Raw genomic sequence first — 19,278 nt, 5'->3', positions numbered from 1 at the left:
CCCTTTCCCAATAGTCATATACCCTTCTTGAGACGAAAGGGATCAGAACTGCACCCGCTATTCAAAGCTATGTGAATCACTGTTCTTTTACCATAGAGAAGGAGGGGAGGTTTTAGAAAAAGAGCACAGCAAACAAATGACACAAACATCTGAAGCATTTAGAGTATTATGAGCCTGAGTCTGCTTTATAGTCTACCTCCCAAGTGGGAGTGGGAAGGACAGTAGGGAAAAACTTGAGATTTTGCAGTGGCAGTGCATTTTCCCTGATTTTAGAAAGATTATCAAAACGACCTAGCAAAAGAATTTGTGGAGGACTGAAACATTCTTTTACTATTTTTATTATTAAAGATTGCTGAAGTGTTTCTTGTCACATTTATTTTTGGAAATGTCGTGTAGAGCCAGTTCTGTGCAATGAAATAGGAGTCTGAATGCAGCGCTGAAAACATTACCCCGATTCAGTTTTACCCGTTGATCTTCTGGCAAAGGGAGGGGGACTAATCCTTGTATTGTTTTAACCTAAGAAGCAACCCCTTCTTCTGCAATGTACAAAAACTTGCACTAGCTGCAAATACTGAAGAATACTTTAATGCTTCAATCTAGACAGAGATGATCACCTGTTTCAAAGAGTGCCTGTGGTGGTCGCCTGTGCTGATCTGGGTATTTCTCCCTGTTTTGGCAGAGCTGTCCTAGGTTGGCTGCAGTACAGGCTCTTTGCTGCTCTGATGTGTATCTCAGCAGAGAGATGTGTACCTCTCCAGCTCTGCCTGGCTCGCAGACAACTTGAGTAGAGTGATACCTTGGTAGTCAACCCTCTTCACATATCTTGCTTTCATGTATTTATGCATTTCTTCTTGAATATATACCATCCGGTGTCCTGTAGCAGAGAGTTGCATCATTGAACTACACGTGTGTAAGACTGAACTCCTTCCGCTTTGCAAATCTCAGCCAGCTCTTGTCTTACTACCCTGGCCATCATGCATGTTTGTCACCTTGCTCCTCACTCCCCTTCCAGACTGCTTACAACTACAGTATGCAGGCCTTGTGCAGGTCTCCATGGGATGCCATTCATGACTTTCCTTCACTCAGATGACTGTTACATCTATCCTTATTTCTTCCAGTCAGGTTTTATCCAATTTTACACAAGAAGATGCCCATCACAGTCATTTAGAGATGACACAGTCAATTCAAGGGAGCTGATGGAAGGGTGTGTAGGAAGGGGGGCAGAAGTCTAGGTTCCGTCCACTGAGGTTAGATATTGCAAAGGATATATTTTCCGAGGCATAACTGCTAAACTCTTTCTTAGAGGTCTTTCATAACCTGCAGCTGTGCCATGAGCAGGTCAAGTTTCCCCCATCTCTATTTCACTGTTCTGTTCACCCTTTTTAAGAGGACCATGTATGTTTATTATTTTTAAGTGCTCCATAGAGGGTTCATGTTCGAGAAGCACTCTGAAGGTGAAAGCACTAAGCACATCTTTATTCTGAACATGAGCTACTGTTTCAGTTGCCAGTGTGGTCACGCTGGCATCTTTCTGAAACAATAACACTCACTCTCAAATGCATTAAAGATCCATGCTTGACACCAATGCAAGCTTGGCCTTGTGTGTTACTGGAAAGAGACCTGTCAATCTTAAAGGGAATAGTACAGTTAGTATTTTTAAGGATACTGGTGCAGTAGCTACTGTGTTATATTTATACAGAATCATCATTGTAACATGAGAAAGTAAATCCATGGCCAGTGGAAGGTAGATGGATAAACTCAGCATTTGCAGTGGCAAGCTAATTCTTGCTAAAAAAATAGGAAAACATAGTTTGGGGGTTTTTTTAGTACAATAAATATTTTTTTAGTACTTTAGTAGAAGTAGTAAGGGTTCCTTGCTTTGTCATTTCCGTTCTATCAAATTGGTGGTGCCTATGGTGATGTCTATAATCTCAATAACAGAGAAAGACTATGAGGGAGAAGAGATGGTCTCAGGAGAGTGCAGGATGAAATTGAAAGAGTCTATCCACCTGTAATTCATATCCCTGTGAATGTTTCCCCCAGCAATCGCTAATAGATGAGCGAAGAAAGGTTCTTGACATGGAAACTGTGCAGCTAGGAAGAGCACCAGCGTTGTGGGAATGCATGGTGAGCCATGGCAGCAAACAGGAATGTTCACAGGACTTGAATAAATGTGCAGAGTGCAATACAGTGTGAAGACTATAAGCTCTCTTATACATGCAGGACCCTGTTGCTCACGTTAATCTCATGGGTGCTCCCATTCTCAAGGTGCTGTGTGGTTCATCCTCTTGCACGTGCGGCAGCAATTCCAGGAGCCAGCTCCTGTCCCCCTGGAAATAGTCAGTGGAGACATTCAGATTAGAGGAAAGCATGACCGGAGAGGATGGACAGGAAGTTTTGTTTCTTTGCATGGTGCTAGAGCAACAAAAGGTGGCGTTTTTTCACCTTTGTCACTTTTAGTGCTATTTCAAAACATAGGTATTTAAAATTTAAATTTGCACTTCAGTATGTAAAAAGAAGGAAATGCTCCATTCACCACAACGGGACAGAAGGGGAGCACATGGCATAGGCCCAGCATACTTCTGTATTTCAGTATAATTCTGTCAGCACAAGTCTAGCTGGTGCCCTGAGAACAGCCCAGTACATGCTGTTGGCATCCAGGACCCCTCCTCCAGGAGATGCTGCTTTCCCAGGACTGCCAGTTGAGTTAGCTGTGTTTGGCACTCACGCTGCTCTTTGGAAAATACAGCACGTATTATTTATGTTTACAAAGCTTGTACTCTGATCCAGAGGAAAAAAGAGTACAATCGGGCTTCCAAATGATATTCCTTAAATGGTTTCTGACTGCTCTGGCATCAAGGCGTGTCAGCTATCTCATCACACCTTCAGACAAGCCTTTGGACATATCCGAATTAATCCAAATATTTATTGATGACCCTGTTACTTATTAGGTTGTGTGTGCTAATTCAGGAATGTAACAGTGAGTATCTTTCTTTTGATTTTATTAATATTCTGTGATATTTCAGCTGTGTCCCATTAAGCAGCGTATGATCTTAAAGATCTTTTCCATCTAAAGCGATTCTATGATTCTATAGTGGCTATGAGGATATGGATGGGAAAGGAGGTAAAAGGCGTGCTAGCTCTTTCTAATGAATTTGTCAAGCAAGATAAAGTGACAGAGGAAAGTTATTTGGCGTTTTGCTAAACAGTGATATTTCAGACATTTTGCAGAAAAGCTTTCTCTTTCTCTTTTAGCTACACTAAGGCATGCAAAGAAGAACTTAAGGAATTTTGTCCCTGGACAATTTGTCTCAGTCAATAAAAATAGCATCATGTATGGAGGGCCTTGACAACATAGAAAGTCCTGAGGCCTTAGAGGTAAAAACACCACACACAAAGAACGCTCATCACCTTTCTGCTACGACCTCAGCTGATGAACAAACCACTGTTCTCTCCCTGCTGCGGAATAAGATCTTTTTTGACACATTCTTGGGACAGGAAAAGAGTTGAAGTGACCAGCTGTGTGTGAGCAGGATGGCTATTCTTGCTCTGAATCAAAAGAGGAGAGGAAAGTTTTGAAGACAATACCTGAAAAGCCCCCCATCTCGTTGGACTGTGGACATTTTCCATAACCCTGTTTGCCTTGACAAGTTGCCCACGGGAAAGAACACAAAGTAAAATATTTTTTGTGCAAGAACAAAATACCCAGTACTTGTACAATGCTTCTTTTGTTAGGAAAGTATGCAGAGATATTAATATAAATAGGTGCAACACTGAGAGTGTGCTCTGAGTGAATGAGTTTTCAATGGCTCCTCACCATAAAGATGGTTGCGGATATCGAGGTCAGATTTGAAGGAAGTTGCACATTTATCACAAGCTGTACATTTCTCGAAGGCCCATGTGAGTAAGCTGTGAGGAACAAGGATGTGCTCTTCTAAAAGTAGTGCAGTGTCTTACAGGATAATCAATACTAATAAAGTATAGCTATTTGTAAAAATAAAGCAATCACTATTTTCTGGCTCTCTGTAACCAAGAAGGGATAACTTCATTCACTTGTGTTATTTATCTTACACAAAACACTTTTCACAGCATGCCTTTGACATTAATAGAAGCAATTTTAACGGTGCTTTCAAGCTTACTGCTGGCCTTTTTTGTGGGTAACTCATTTCTAGCAGTTAAACTCTTCCTGGATGCGAACATGATAACTGTGATTCTGTTCATAGGCCTAAAGAGGACTTGTTTGCTGTTGCAATTTGTGCTCGGTGGCAAACCTTTTTTCTCTGCCAGTATGTACTGTAGAGGAATCCAGAGTCCCAGCTTTGTTTTGCTCAAACTCCGGGCAAGCTTAAAAGGGCAATGAGCACAAACTGAAACATAAGAGGTTTCAGCTGAATATGAGGAATAACAACTTTACTCTGAGGGTGACAGAGCACTGGAACAGGCTGCCCAGGGGGGTTGTGGAGCATCCTTCTCTGGAGATATTCAAAGCCCGCCTGGACGATGTCCTATGCAACCTGCTCTGGGTGACCCTGCTTTAGCAGGGTGGTTGGACTAGATGATCTCCCAAGGTCCCTTCCAACCCTTGCCATCCTGTGATTCTGTAAAAGGAGATCTTTCCTTCCGAGGCGGCATTGCTTTGCTGTCTGCAAACCTTGCCCTTTGCCTTGCAGCCACCCGGACCCGCTGAAGGGGCCGCCGTCCTTGGGTGCTCCGCAGTAAGTCTGCTCAGGGCAGTTGTTGTCTGTGTTTGTGACGTTATCTTCTGCATTGCTGCTACTTGCACCTAAATCTTCAACCAAATTGCTTGTCAGGCACTTTGCGAAATGAGTTAGCACACGGAGGGGACTGGTCTGAGTAGTCACAACTCTGTTCCTCTCCAGCTTTATCTCAGCGTAAGGCAACCCAGTCTAAGTACAGTAAAATAATTGCACTACGTGTAGACCATTAGACATCTCAGGTCGAGTAAAAGTCCTGGTGTTGCATCTCTTTTCTGATTGGGAATTTTGCAATCTTCTCTTCTTTTTTTTCCCCTCCATCTTGTTATTTTTTTTCTTTTCTTAATCCCCCGTCTCCAGATTCATCCCACCCTATTCAAGCAGAGGTATTTAAAGCCTCTTGGAGCTTTATTTTTAACTGCCTGCACATGTGACCTCGAAAAGAAGCTATCTGCGGCGTCGTGGGGGGATGTACAGTGTTACTGAGGACAGTGCATGCTTTGTCCAGAAATGAAAAGGGTATCAGTGCTGAGACTAAACATACCATGGGTTTGGAAAACTAAGGCAGGGGGGAGGGAGAGTAAGCTTTATAAGCATGTTGCTTGACCACTTTTGCAGTCTTTTAGATGCTTTTTTTTTTTACCTCGTAACAATTTTCTGTCCTTCCTTATCTCTCCTTATCAGCTCTTAGCTGCTGAGGGGCGCTATGTGCAACTTATTAGCTGACCTAAGCAAGGTCCTGGGGGAAAAACAAATCCCACAGCAACTTTGCTGTGTGCCTGTGTGAGCAGCATCGCAGCTCTGCTGGGGAAACAGCAATTTTCTTATCCATGTTATGGTATTGTGGGCACTCTACAAGTGAAATGCCAACAGGACATCAGTTGCGTGATCTTAAAATGCTTCCCTTCATTTTTTTGTGGCTGGATGGCATTATTATGCCGAGCAAGTATTCACTAAATTTAGAATAGGAATGCCATCAGTACTATTCATTATCCTTTTAATCTAATTCAAAAAATAAAAGGAAATTGATTTTTAAAGGAGGCCACTGGTAAAGAGTACGGAGTGATTTTTCATGAGCTACTGCACATATTGCCTTTTAGATTCAGACCCACGAAGAAGACAGGCATCGCTAATAACTTTATCATCACAGTCCTAATCTAATTTACTTTGTCTGTACATTGCTTTGTTTAACAGCGCACAATCCAAAATATTTTCTTTTTCAGAGGTGCCCCTTACATCAGTCCCAGACCCAAAGAGATTCCCGAGTAGCATACCTGAAAGGAGGACGTGCACCCTCCCGGGGTTATCCTGCATTTTTCAGTCAGATAGAAGAATGGTTTGCCCTTGTAGTGCTGAGCATGACGTTATATGGTATGGAATAGCCCCCTGGTTAGTTCAGGTCTGCCCCAGCCTATAGCCCACCCCCCAGGCTATTCTCTGCAGGGAGGAAAAGTGAGAAACAGAGGCGGCCTCGATGCTGTGCAAACACTGCTCAGGGAAAGTTAGAAGATTAGCGTGTTATCAGTACGGGGTTTAGTCAAAAATCTAAACCACAGCACCATATGAGCTGCCATGAAGAAAATTAACTCTTTCCTAGCCAGGCCCAGCACAGCCTGAAACTCAGGATGGGATCTTTGTTGTCTGTCTTCTCCATAAAATGTATATTGCCTTGTTTTTCTTTGGAATACTCACCTTTACCTGTTTTTATTACCCCACTAAAGGAATAAACCAGCTGCACAGCCTAGATAACTTGTCCTTTCACAAGCATTTGAAGGGGATGAGCAGCTGATTTAAGCACATTAGGTGAATGCAGTGATTAGATGCTTCAAGCCAGATTGCAGTTATTAGCAAGCGATTACGGTCTCTCTCTCTCTCTCTCTCTCATAAGTCAATTTACATGTGTGTAAAGTAGGGGCTCTCAGATTCTCAAATGCGTGGATCATGTCTCGGTTGAAAAAATTAATTGCAAAGCTCTTCCTCTATTACTCAAGTGTGCCTGTGCCATCAGGGTCACCTTTTTGAAATGAATCTGTAGTTACATGTGTAGTCATTATTGCAAAGACATTCTGCCTGGCTTTGGTTTTCCCTTAAGATGAAGGTGTAGCTGTCTGAAAGGATGAGCCAGTAGGATGGTGGGAGCGGTGTTTTGTCACTGCCAGTCCTCGTGATCCTGTCAGCCTTACGAAGTCCCAACCTCAGCACCTCCTGGAACCGAGGCAACTAATATAAATCTTTCTCTGTTTTTAAGTCAAAGCCTTGCGAGTGCTGAAAATAGCTTTGCAGCATCATATGAATGTGCTCTAAAGACTTTAAAACCAGAAAGCAAATAAAACCAATCTTTTTGCATTTAGCGTGATGGTTTTTGAAGCCTGATGTTTTAGCAGCCAATTTATGAGTTTTGGACTCCTCTCCACCCACTGTTAGGAAGGGGAAACCATAGCTATGTCTGAAAGCAGCTATAAACTGCTTAATAGATTACAGAGATCTTCCACTTAGGCAGCTGATTAGGAAAGATACTTTCATGTTGATGTATATCTGCATATGCCCCTTCCTAGTGAGTTGTTTACTAGAACCAGACCCTAGTCATAGTGAAGTCATACGGCAATGTGAACCCGTTTCGATGAGCTGGGGGCTTACAAATGTTCTTGATAAATTTAAATTAAATTGCCTTTAGCTGAAAGGAATCTCATGATTCATTCCAGTGAGAATTAGGACAAAAGTTCAGGTCCAAAATGACACAGCTCGATTGATTTATACCATCTGGGATGCAGTCTGCAGTATCTGTTTGTCTCCCATTACAGCATGAAAAGCAAAATAGTCCTTCACTGTTGCACTGACTAATCAATTGAAACCAGAAAAAAAAACAGGGGGCAGGATTTTGTTGATTTTTGCATTTAATCAAGAGCAGACTAAATAGGTCATGGCATCGTTTTGTCTTCTCCTGATGTAAAGCAAAGACTCATCTGTTGCTTGTGCTGGAACCTCCAGCACATCTCCAAAGCAAGAAGCAAAAACACAGAAACAACCCCCAAAAAATTACAAAGAGTAAATTAAATTTCACTATAAATCTTCCTTTGACAAAATACACATTGCTGCAGAGGATTAGAAGGTGATAACATCAGTCTATTAGCTCAGAGATTAAAGTAAAATGGTCTTCAAAATCCTATCACATTTATTTCTTTGGAATAGAATTTGGTGATTTAGCATTATGGTCACCGAATCTTTTTGGCTTTTTATTTTATTTTCCTTTGGTTCTTAAGTTATAAAGTTTATAGCATCTGCTTGATATAGTTCATTTTAACATCATGAATTTGCAATTTACATGAGCCAGGGAAGATAATTCTACAATGCACACACTTTCTGATTAACTGTGTGTGACTTAAGTAGATCTGAGAAATGAGTTTTAAAGAGTGTTTTGAAAGATCTAAATTCAGCCATGCTTTATGAAGCAGAAATTATTTTTTTTTTCTTAACTAGTCTAATTTCTGATAATCAGTGCAGCCCTTTGTTGTACAAGGTTTTTGCTGGGGGGGGAGGCATTGCCAAGGGGACTGGGAGAAGGGCGCACCAGCGCAGTGCGGGAGTATTTACACCAAATAGGATCCTCATAATTGTTCAAGAAAAAGCTTGCGGGACCAGGGTCTGAGAATTCACTTGATGAATATGCAAAATACATCATTTCACACATAATGGCTAACCTCACAAACACAGCGTATTTACATTGATTTGCTTAATGTGCACACCTCACATGTTTCCTATGCACTTTTTTATAGAGGCATTCAGCAGAAATGACCCGTATGGGTCCACTGCTTTTTTATCTTGTAATTTACCAAGTCTTTTTAATCACCCATACCTTGGGCACCTGATATACTTGAGTAATGACAGCCAGTCCTTCATCCCTTCCTGATGAGGTTGGTCTGATTTCTGTCACTGGATTCATGTGATGCTGGATGGAAGAATATTAATTTTTCTGGAAGTTTGTTTTTTTTTTTTATCTTCATGTCTTATGTTCTCTCTGTCTGAACTACTTCAGCTGCAGAAGACTCTATTTTAGGAAAAGTTCAATAAATCTCTTCATAACTGGAAATGTTAGAGGGTTATTCAGGAACATTTTACCAGTACCTGCTAGTTTCTGTTGTTTGTATCGTGTTCTCTATAGGCTTTGAGATTAAGTTGGCACTATGATATTTCTCTTATACTAGACACAGCCATACAGAAACAGGATGTATTTGAGTTGTTTGCTCTTCATGGTGATATAAAGTGGTGTAAGTCACCTGTGTCGGCGGCTTCATATTAACCGAGACCCCACTCCTTTAAATAAACAGGTTTAGATGTTTCTATATAAATAACCAATTCAGTAGGAGATAGATCTGCCCTAGTCCTGACAGGTCTAGTCTTAATTAGCAACAGGTTTTAGTAGTTTCCTAATAAAAGAATTTACTCACACCCATTCATGAGAGAAACTAAAATGATATAATAAGGAGGCATATAAAGCACTTAGAATTGCAAAATGGAAAAACCTGTGGGAATTGTGCATGTTCAGTCCAGAGAAATATGGTCTGATTGTAAGCTTACCTGTCCTTCCAGGTGTGGAAGGGTATTACTGCACAACAGAAAAAAATTACTCTCACTGGTCAGAAAAACAGAATTATGTAAAAATCAGATGAAGCAATATTATATATTTAAGTAAATAACTATATAATAATTCATAACACAGACATATATAAATAGATAAAGTATAAGTGTGATTGCACAACTGCAGGAAAGAGCTTCAGTTCCTATCAATAAAATCCCCAAGAATCACTTCCAACAGATGTATTTAAATCAGGATTTAGAAACCTCTCCTGGATATCAGGATGTGTATAGGAGCAATGGGCCAGACTTAAATCTAGCTTATCCTTCTGTATGTCAGGAATAACAGTGCTTCGTATTGGCATTCTTCTATTTCCAGCCACATACATTGTTTTCTCATGATGCAGGATAACCATGTCACCCTCTGGGGCTTGTTTCCTTTCCTGGCTTTGTTTCTGTTCTCTCATTTGTTAAGTTTTTGGTGACTCCAACACTGGAGTCCTTGCTAGGACTTCTGGGATCTACTGTAGCCTAAGTAGCATTAGCATCACAGAACTTGGGACTTTAAAAAGTATAATTTTTTTTTTTTTCATTTGTCCCAGGGATATAAATTCTAACTGTAATGCCTCTAAAGAGGATGGTAGGGTTAAGTTCCCCCTTGTCCTCTTAGATGGCAAAAGGAGTCTAGCCCTGGCTGCACGGTGCTCGAGCCTAGACAGGGAGAGGCCCCTCCTCCCAGGGCATGAAATTTGGGAGTTTGCACCACACAGGGTGAGGTGGGACTCGAAGACAGAACTCCCATTCCCTGTGTCTGTGCTTCAGCTGCCAGGGCTGTGTTGGGAGACCCCAATGCCTTCCTCCCTCCCGGCAAAGCCTGCTGCAACCAGGAGGTCCCTGTGTGTCATGAGGCTGGTGCTATACCTGCAGCTCTGATGTGGAGCTGGAAGCTCTGGGAGATGAGATTTAGTGTTTCCTGGGGGATTTGTGGATCACCTAACCTTCAGTCTAACCTTTCTTGCCCCTTATATCGGGCACCTGGTTTTCCATTCTACACCATGCACTGAGTGTTTAGGCTTTTCAGTGCTTTCTTTGCTGGTGCCTAAGTGCTAACATGATTTTTAGGACCAAATACTGCATCTGTCCATTAAGTACAAGTTTTTTAAAGGATGCTTTTGTTTACTTATTTTTTTTTTACATGAAACATGCTTGAATGAAGGTGGGCTGTATTCATTTCTTTGACCCTAAAATAACACCAGCAAAAAACCAAGGAAACGCTTTTCAATTATTTTCTCCATGTACCTCAGAAAGAATTGGTACTGAACAGCCAGTATCTCAAGTTAAGTACAGATTGATTCTTGGAGCCTAATTGGTGAGATTTATTGACAATACAGCATTTGACTGGTTATAATAGACTCCTATTCATTATACAGTTGATAATTCAACAAGTAGCTGATTCTAATTTTCAGTGTTCGTTATACCATTAAGGCTGACTTTATTAGCGTACTCAGGGATGTTTAAAAACAATTAACCTTAATTTTTTGAAGTGGAATGTGAGACTTCAGCTATTAAACTTCAATTCTACTTTAACTGCTCCAGGGCATTAGACACGTGGCTCCTGAATTCTGGCACCTTATTAACACAGGATAGCAGGGTATTCAACAAAGAAACCCAAGGTTTGATTTTTTCCTTCTATGCACTTGTGGCTTTCCTCATACAGGTAACCTCATCTATGAATGAGGTTCCCTTCTTTTAATTAGTTTTGGGATCAGGCTGTAAATTCTTGTTGTGGTGAAGCATGGCATAGGCCAGTGTTTAATTAAAAAATTGCAAGCCTCCTGATGATCCGCGCCTGCAGAGAGAGATTTCATTTTAGAACATTGCCATGAAAAAATTACAGGTGGCTTTTCAGACAGAGCCCACTTTCTCGGGCTCCAAAGTTAGGTGTGTGCTTCTACAAAGGCAAGTTTAGGAAAGGTTTCAAACCAGATCAAAGTTAAAGAGTTTCCGATGGTTCAGCTTTGTAGCACTAAGCCTGCTGGGTGTTCTGCAAGGATCCATTGTACCGAGCTGCACTCTGAAAGCCCAGCCGCAGTTTTGCATGCATTACACTGGCCGTGTTTTCAGCAGGGTTTTACAAATTGCCTAATCCCGGTTAGGCCTTTTCTGGAAGCTCTTTAATCCTTCTAACATTTGCATAATGGTCTCGATACTGTAATTCTTGTGTGACAGTGTGTTGAAGCTCTTTCTGACTTACATTAGTGATAGTACAAGAATAATGGAATACCAAACTGACTTTATCATCTTTCAGGATTCCAAATACCATAAATTTCAATGTTTAAAGAAGCGTGGGGCCAAGTTCACTCCTGGTGTTACCACAGTGACATCTCTAGAGCTAGGGGAGGCATGCATTGACTTTTCCCACTTAAGTAAATATTAACTCATATTTGGGAATATAATTGAGGGGGTAGAATCTACTAAAGACTTTTCACAGTGGTAGTCTATCAGAATAATACTTTTTTTCCCTATGACTTTGATTAAAACATTATAATCTCCTATGAAAATTCTAAACTAATCAGCTGTAATAAAAAATAGATGAGGATTGTATGAATACTTTATGTGAGCGGTAAGAAAGTAAGTCCCTAGTTTTGAGATATTGTGTTAAAATTTGCAGGACTGCACAGCAGGTAATACCAGGCTGACTTCCCATTTCTGCCCTCCCGCAGACCTTACAATACAGCAGCACAGACATGAGATGAAAGGCAATCCCAAGCAGCCATGCAACACCAGTTCTGAGATGATAAAAATGAGGGATGCTCTAGCAGGCATACTCACTGAAAAAAAGGCTTCTATAGTAATTCAGAAAACAATTCATTTTCATTTCCATGGGAAAATAGACTAAGAAAGTGAATCACAGTGATAGTCACGTATGTAACACAGTTGATTTTTTAAAAAAAAAAAGAAAATACCTTTCTTTTTAACAGCTATCATTCAATACAAACGGTATTATCTGATGTCTTGCTTATTTTATCTGCTTTGTGTTTAATACCTGGAACTTTGAATATGACTTTTATTCTCAGCAGCAAATACAAAAATATGGTATTTCTCCCTGCAAAATCTCTGTGGGCTTTCTCATGTCTCAGCTACTCTTAGTTGGCTTGGCGTCTAGTCATAAGCGTATCATGTGAAGCATGTATCTCGACGAGCATGTCATGTTAATATATGCAATTGTTTGTGCTCACAACCTATGAATGATTAAATGTGTGAAAGAAAACAATTACCCCACTAACACCTTATTTCTCCAAGGAGTAGTGGATACCCTACCTTTCATTTGCTGAGTGCCATCAGAAGTTCTGTCATCCTCTTTGTTTATTGTGACAAAGGGAGATGAGTCCAGGTTAACAAAAATGTTTATATGATATCTTAAATGTTTTTTCTCTTCATAAAGCATATTCTGTGACCTTTAAAAAATGATTAAAATATTGTATTGGTGCATGTGTGATCAAGCTGTGTATTCCAAAGTCCTAATTTTGTGGCACATTATGAACTAATTTGAAGAGAGACTGAGAAGCAATAAAGGGTATTAATGTTGCACTGACAGGAGGTAGTAGCTGACTCCTTAAATTATCTGTGCAGCAGGTTAAGGCTTATCTTGCATGAGCATGCATGTACCACCTCGCAACCTTGTGTAAGCAACTCACCCCAGCCTGGCTCCACAGGGCTGCTTCATCCTGTGCTTGAGCATCTCTCAAAAAAGGGGCTGAGATGAGAAAGATGCTGTCTCCTCCCAGCGCACAGCAAAGCCGCGGTGCCTGGGTCTGGATTTCTTGTTGAAGCAAACGGAGAAATTGCAACTACTGACAGATGCTATTTCCCCTGAGCAGCTCCAGATGCTGAGCAGCCCAGCGCTGTGCTGTAATTTTGGTCTGGGCAGGCAGTTGGAGTCCCACGAAGCCTTTGAACATTACAGCTGTATTTAGACTCCAAAGCCCTCAGGCTGGAGACTCTCCTTCTCCCAGTGATAAAGGCCTCTCCTGTGCTGACAAGGCTGCCACACAGCCACGTGTTGTGAATAGTGAATAATCACCCCATTTTCTCTATTTTCAGGAGATTTGTCCTCACCAAGATGAGAGTCATTCCCAAAGGAGCTTTCACAGGACTTGGTGACCTAGAGAAAATGTATGTATCGTGTCAATATTTGCTAGGAAACAACTATTTTACTCAAAACAGCGGTTTCTGGTTGCAGCTTCTTTTACTGGCTGTGAGCAAGCCCCTATCTCTGAGCTTCACCTTGTTTCATCCTTCTGTTTAAAAACATTAGAAACTTTTTTTAAAGATCATTTTCCAAAACATTGTTATCATAAATACATTTTTATATCAGCAAGCGGACAGTCCTCCGTCAAAGGGTTGGTTCAGTGTCATTGCAATTAATAAGTATGGTGCCATAGCAGAATCATAGAATCATAGAATTGTTTTGGTTGGAAAAGACCTTTAAGATCATCAAGTCCAACCTTTAATCTAACCCTGCCATCCCACCACTAAACCATGTCCCTAAGCACCTCATCTATGCTTCTTTTAAATACCTCCAGGGATGGGGACTCGACCACCTCCCTGGGCAGCCCATTCCAGAGTCTGACAACCCTTTCTGCGAAGAATTTTTTTTTTTTTTTTCACATAGAATATTATGATTTACTTAACTGCACAGATCAGGACAGTTTTCCAGTGCTCAATAAAAACAGCCACTTTATAAACTTCTGTACACATTACACAAATCTTCACACAGTACTAGGCAGGGTCACATATCCTGATTTGGGAAAGCAGGGACTCCCAAAAGCTAGGGTGCAGAAGGTCACAGGAAACTGAGTATTTTGAGAACTTTGTAATACGTTGTAAGAAACCAGTGGAAGATGAGGGAGGAAAGCACGCCTGTTCATGACAGGGCAGCCAATTCTCTTTTCACTAATGAACTGGATGGGTTTGTGCATGCTTCAGAGGTAGCCAGCAGGATGTGTGAGAGAAGTTTCTTACAGGCGATAGATCTGAAAATCTTAGCACATAAAGGGTGTAAGCATCTGATACCTCTGAGTTTTAGTGATAAACCTGGAGATACAATTATGAGCACCTTTGATGAACAGATGTATCATACATTCATTAGTATACTATTGTGGATGTATTGCAGCCTTCCACCACTGGAAGGAAAAATCCTTGGTAAAGTGTTTCCTTCTATTCTTTAGCAGCAGAAAATCTATGGGGTAACTGGTGCTAGCACCAGAAATAGTAACTGTCACTGTCCAACCTGAACTATCCAGGGGCATGTACGATTTCTCTGAATTATTTCACAGAGGCACAAATCACAACATTTTGTTTAGAAGCACGCCCGGCGCTTGCATCCTGCCAGGAGAGGGTCACAAACAGGCTGCTCACCCCAAGAGGGTTCCGAGTGGCAGTGGGGAAATGTGCTTTAGTATCAATGCCTTTTCCAGTGCTGTGAGTGTAATGGCAAAACTAAAAGGAATCGATTGCTGACATTTCGCTGCATCATTTCTACCCTTTTCCCTCATACTCCTGCGTAAGTGAGGGATTTAGCTGGGTGAACACACCAGAAGGAAAGGCGAGAAAAGGGAAAGGATTTTGAACCTAGAGAAGTATGGATGGATGAAGAACAAGCAGTGAACGTGCAAGAAGGATTGAAGAGCAGCTGGTCAGCAGCAAGTGGTAAAGCTCAAATGGCACCGGGCCTTTTCTGAAGCACGAGATCCATTTCAGGGCATTGCCGTAGGTTCAGGAGTTTTCTATGGGCACGTGGTACACACTAAAAAGCCTCAAGCTGCTGTATCCCACTCATGGATCCGGACCCTCATGACCCCATCAAGCATGACTACCGGTCATTTTTCTTGAGAAAACAAAAAGAAGGTCTTTTTTTGTGTGTGTGTCCAAGAGTTACTAGTTAGGAATAAGATCGGGTCTCCGTGGCTAGTTGTGTTCTCCCCAGCCCTGTAGGGTTCCCTTTAGCCAAGTCATTGTGGAAAATCATTGAGCTCGCTGGACTATGGAGTGGATTGCAAAGTGCATTGTAAACTGCTCCCGTTATCTTTAATTACTGAGAAACCATATGTCAGATATGTATGAAGGTAGCAATTGCATTGAATAGGCTGTCTCTAAGTGGTGATTTATTGTTAACCAAAAAAATTATATATGGAAATGAGCTCAGTTTGAAAATATATCTGTGTACTATTAGTACATGGAGGAGAAATGGGGACAGACAGTTTATAGCAAAACATCCTTGAAAATAAAAGTGTGATAAATATGTAAATGAGACCAATCAACATCAACAAAGATGCGGTATTTGCAGATGATATGGCAAACAGATAAAATTTGAAATAGCTCACAAATCCTAAACCTAACCCATAAAACATTCATCAGAAATATTCATGATAATGTAGGGACAAAAAAGTGTGTAATCAAATGATAGATTTGCATATAAAAACACAGCCTTTGTATGAAAGCCTTTTTATTCTTGCAAGATCATGCACAGAAAGGAAGATTAAAGCAAACTGTAGTCTATTTAAAGAAAACAGCTATTAATAATGTGATATCTCCGTATGGTAAAATGCAGATAGCCCGATGTATACAAATGAGATACTTCAATGTAGTGTATGTGTGTGTTCACCTAGAACTAAATGGACTAAAAATTAAGAGAGTGACAATATTTCCTGAGTGTCTTACTGAAGAAAACCATTATCTTATAGAGTCCAACATATCTGTACATGTGATTTTTATAATTATTAGATCATTTTTAACTGTGTTTCTGAGAATGCGGTAGGTTTTAAAGCCCAAAAGTTGCAGGGCATGGTGGTCTGTGGCATCATCCATTGATGATGGAAAATCATTCAATAATATTTTTCAGTGTTCCTGCTTTCTGTATGTATTTTAGTTTATTCCTAAACACCCAAACAGCTGAGAGCTTTGAACAAATGTCCTTTGCCACAAAATGTCAAATACTTCCAGTCTGATACTTCCAGTCAGACTCCAGTCATGGGACCATGGAAAGATCTCATTTGTTTTCCACTTGGACTGTCCAAGGACTTTCCAGAATGGTCCCTAGTGACCTTGTCTCATTATGGGAAAGAGCAGCATGACCTGGAAATGTCAGCATGGAGCACTTGATCTGCCCTCCCTTGCGAAGCTCTGGTTTTAGTTACCAAGTCAAAATCTTTTGGTTTTCATCAATTTTGGCAAAATACAGACAGTTGGAGAAGAATAAAATTGTCACTGGAATGCTTCAGCCATTTTGAAGTTTTTTTTAAAGAATGAGAGCCCTTTTGAACTATCTGTAGCTTGTCATTTTGTTCTCACCCATCTAAATTCCTTCAGTTACTGAAAAATCGTGAAATGTCCATTCTTCAGAATGTCATATAGAGAAACAACTTTCCCCAAGTATGTTCTAGGAGAAAGATCCTAATTCTTCTTAGATAAAATGTTTAAAGTTGTGAAACAAACTGACAGGCTTGAATTATCTGAGATTTCTGTTACTAAAGGTGCAACTTGAATTTTCTTATAGAAAACTACTTCAGAAACCCACAGATCTGAGGAACAGCCTAACCAGCTTATTGTTAGCAGCTCTCCAACTTGTGCACAGCTCTGGCTTCATGTTAATTTAGCAAATAGGTGTTCAGTGAAGCAGATTAGTTATTCTCAAAACATGTTTAGTCTGCTCGTAAGTCTTAGCCAACTGGAACGTGGCAGCTCGTTTGGAGTCCTGCTTAACCAACCTGCTTACGCTCCCGGAACTAATTAACCCTCCAGTTACTAAAGTAAAAAGCAGCCCCATGCAGGCACATACCTGGCAAAATCAATTCAACATGCTCTGCAGCTGCTATGTCATCTTCAACCTGCACTGAAAGTGCTTAATTTGAAGGAGTGACAGCCTGGAGCGATATTAAGTCTCCTTTTTTCTCTCGCTAAGTTTCCTCCTCTTACTACAAGGTAGCAAAGTAGATTTGTGGATGTTGGTCTAACAAGGCCTGACTTGAGCATTGTATTGATGGGAAGTTTGGTCTGATTGCCTTACTCTATGCAAGCCAAAGAGGCTTCGCATTTGTATCCTGAGGCACAAGCCCCTTGAAAATTCGTCATCAGTTATTTATTCTTTTGAATTTTTTCATCATTCACTCTCAAATCCAACCTCTGTGTGGCCCGAGGAAATTTAGCAATGTGGATAAAGTATTTACTGAACTAGAAGATGTCACAGACAAAAACCCCATCATCATTGGCCCTGTTTTTTATTTTGGAGTAATAGAAGAAGAGCATTTCTTTAACAGATTTTGGTAGACACATTTTAAGAACATACTACAGTTAACAGAGCTTGATGAGATAAATCTTTGATAAACTCTGAAAATCCTGGAAAGCTAAAATTTTTAGGGTTGAGGGAATCTGCCAGAATTGACAGTCCTGGAAATTGAAGTCTTCTGCCTATGGAAGACACCAGCTATCCACTGCTCCCTCATGAATTTCTGAGAAAGTAGCTCTGAATTGTGTATTTACTTAATCACTCGGTGCATTAAAGCTTTTATGATTTTTTCTGAGACTGTTGATCCAGTGATGTTTCATATCAAGAAATGCTGCTGGTCTGTGACCTAGGTGCATGAGCACCATTTTATTTCATATACAACAACCAACTTGATGTATGATCCTAAAATCCCTCCTGTTTGCCCCTGTAGGCTAAAAGGCAGGTCACACTTTTGTTTGGCTTAATTAGATCAGACAGCCTTGCCTTTTGTGCTTTATCTAAATTGAGGTGAGGTACTGGAGGACAAGTGGAGACTACTCAGTAGAGTATTTTGAGGCACCTGCTAAAAAGTACACTGCTGAATCAAGGTGTATCTGTCTTCCTGTGAGTCGGGAAGGAGCAAAGTTCTTGGCTCAATTGTAAAAGTCTCATCGGGAGAATCTGGCATGGTGAGAAGTCTTCACTTTTAACAACCTGGCAAATTGGTGGATTCACCATCCAGACATTCTTCAGCAGTAGCCATCAAAGCTGCCAGGGCTAGCAAATGGCTAAGGGATGTCTATCATCCCATGTGCTCCTGAAATCAGTTTTATTCAGCCCCAGCATGTGATTCTGTAACATTTCGCAGCATAGAGGCCAAAAAGATGGGAAGGAAGCAGAGGAGGACAGAAATTGCAGGATCACCTAAGGGTGAGCAGTCTGTGTCTTCTGCTACTGGGAAAGCTGGTCAGTGTTTGGCAGCTTCTCCAGTTTTTCTTGCACAGGGTATCGTGTGCTGCCTTATTTTGTATGCAAAAGGCTGTGGTAAAAGATCATTAAAGCTATTTTGAGAAAATTGTTAGGTTTCAGTGTAACCAAGACATTTGGAAATTGGTTCTAGGCAAGAGTTCCTTTCTAACTTTTGTTGCATCATTTGGATAAATGTGCAATTTTTTTTTTTTTTAAGAAGCAAAATATGGATTTGCAGGATCTACCTTGACATATAAGTTAAATAGTGCATGTTTACAAAAATATTTATTTACATCCCTAAGGTGAAAGGGGGACATGGTGCAGTCTGTGTACCAAAATATGTACTGAATCAGATAACAATCATACTTTGGTAATAAATACTCCAGGGTATATTCTCAAGGTGCAACTCCATGGATATTAAATTCTAATTTACATTATAGGAAGTTATGTGTAACATTCTGCATCTTGAGGGCAGGGCATGAAAATAAGTATGCTACTTAATGCATTTAAATTAGTCTAAATATGCATTTTTCTCTCAGGGAACAGAGGACTACAGTTCAAAAACATTAAGGCGAGTAACCAGCATAAGCAAAGATATTCAAAGTTCAGGCTGACATCTCAAAGAATAAATGTTCTAATGGGGCCACTGTTATGATACGGGGCTTTCCCCCCTGTCTGCCTGGTCTAATCCCACACGAGTCAGCAGGCACTAAAGGCTGCCCAGCCACTGCAGGCTGGGGGGTGGGGCGGGGGCCA

General features: G+C 40.7%; 1 protein-coding gene across 1 annotated transcript in view; it reads left to right on the top strand.

Moving 5' to 3' along the window:
• LOC104134627 (follicle-stimulating hormone receptor) overlaps positions 1 to 19,278 on the top strand; it is an 83,255-nt gene that overhangs the window by 19,418 nt on the left and 44,559 nt on the right. Inside the window, 1 exon segment of the mRNA XM_009648204.1 lies at positions 13,392 to 13,463. Within this exon segment, the coding sequence (XP_009646499.1) occupies positions 13,392 to 13,463 (72 nt within the window).

This window comes from Egretta garzetta, unplaced genomic scaffold (assembly GCF_000687185.1).
Source record: "Egretta garzetta isolate BGI_Z169 unplaced genomic scaffold, ASM68718v1 scaffold11, whole genome shotgun sequence".
In the NCBI taxonomy this organism is placed as follows: Eukaryota; Metazoa; Chordata; class Aves; order Pelecaniformes; family Ardeidae; genus Egretta; species Egretta garzetta.
Note: the sequence above shows the minus strand (reverse complement) of the source record. Positions and strands in the feature narration are given on the sequence as shown.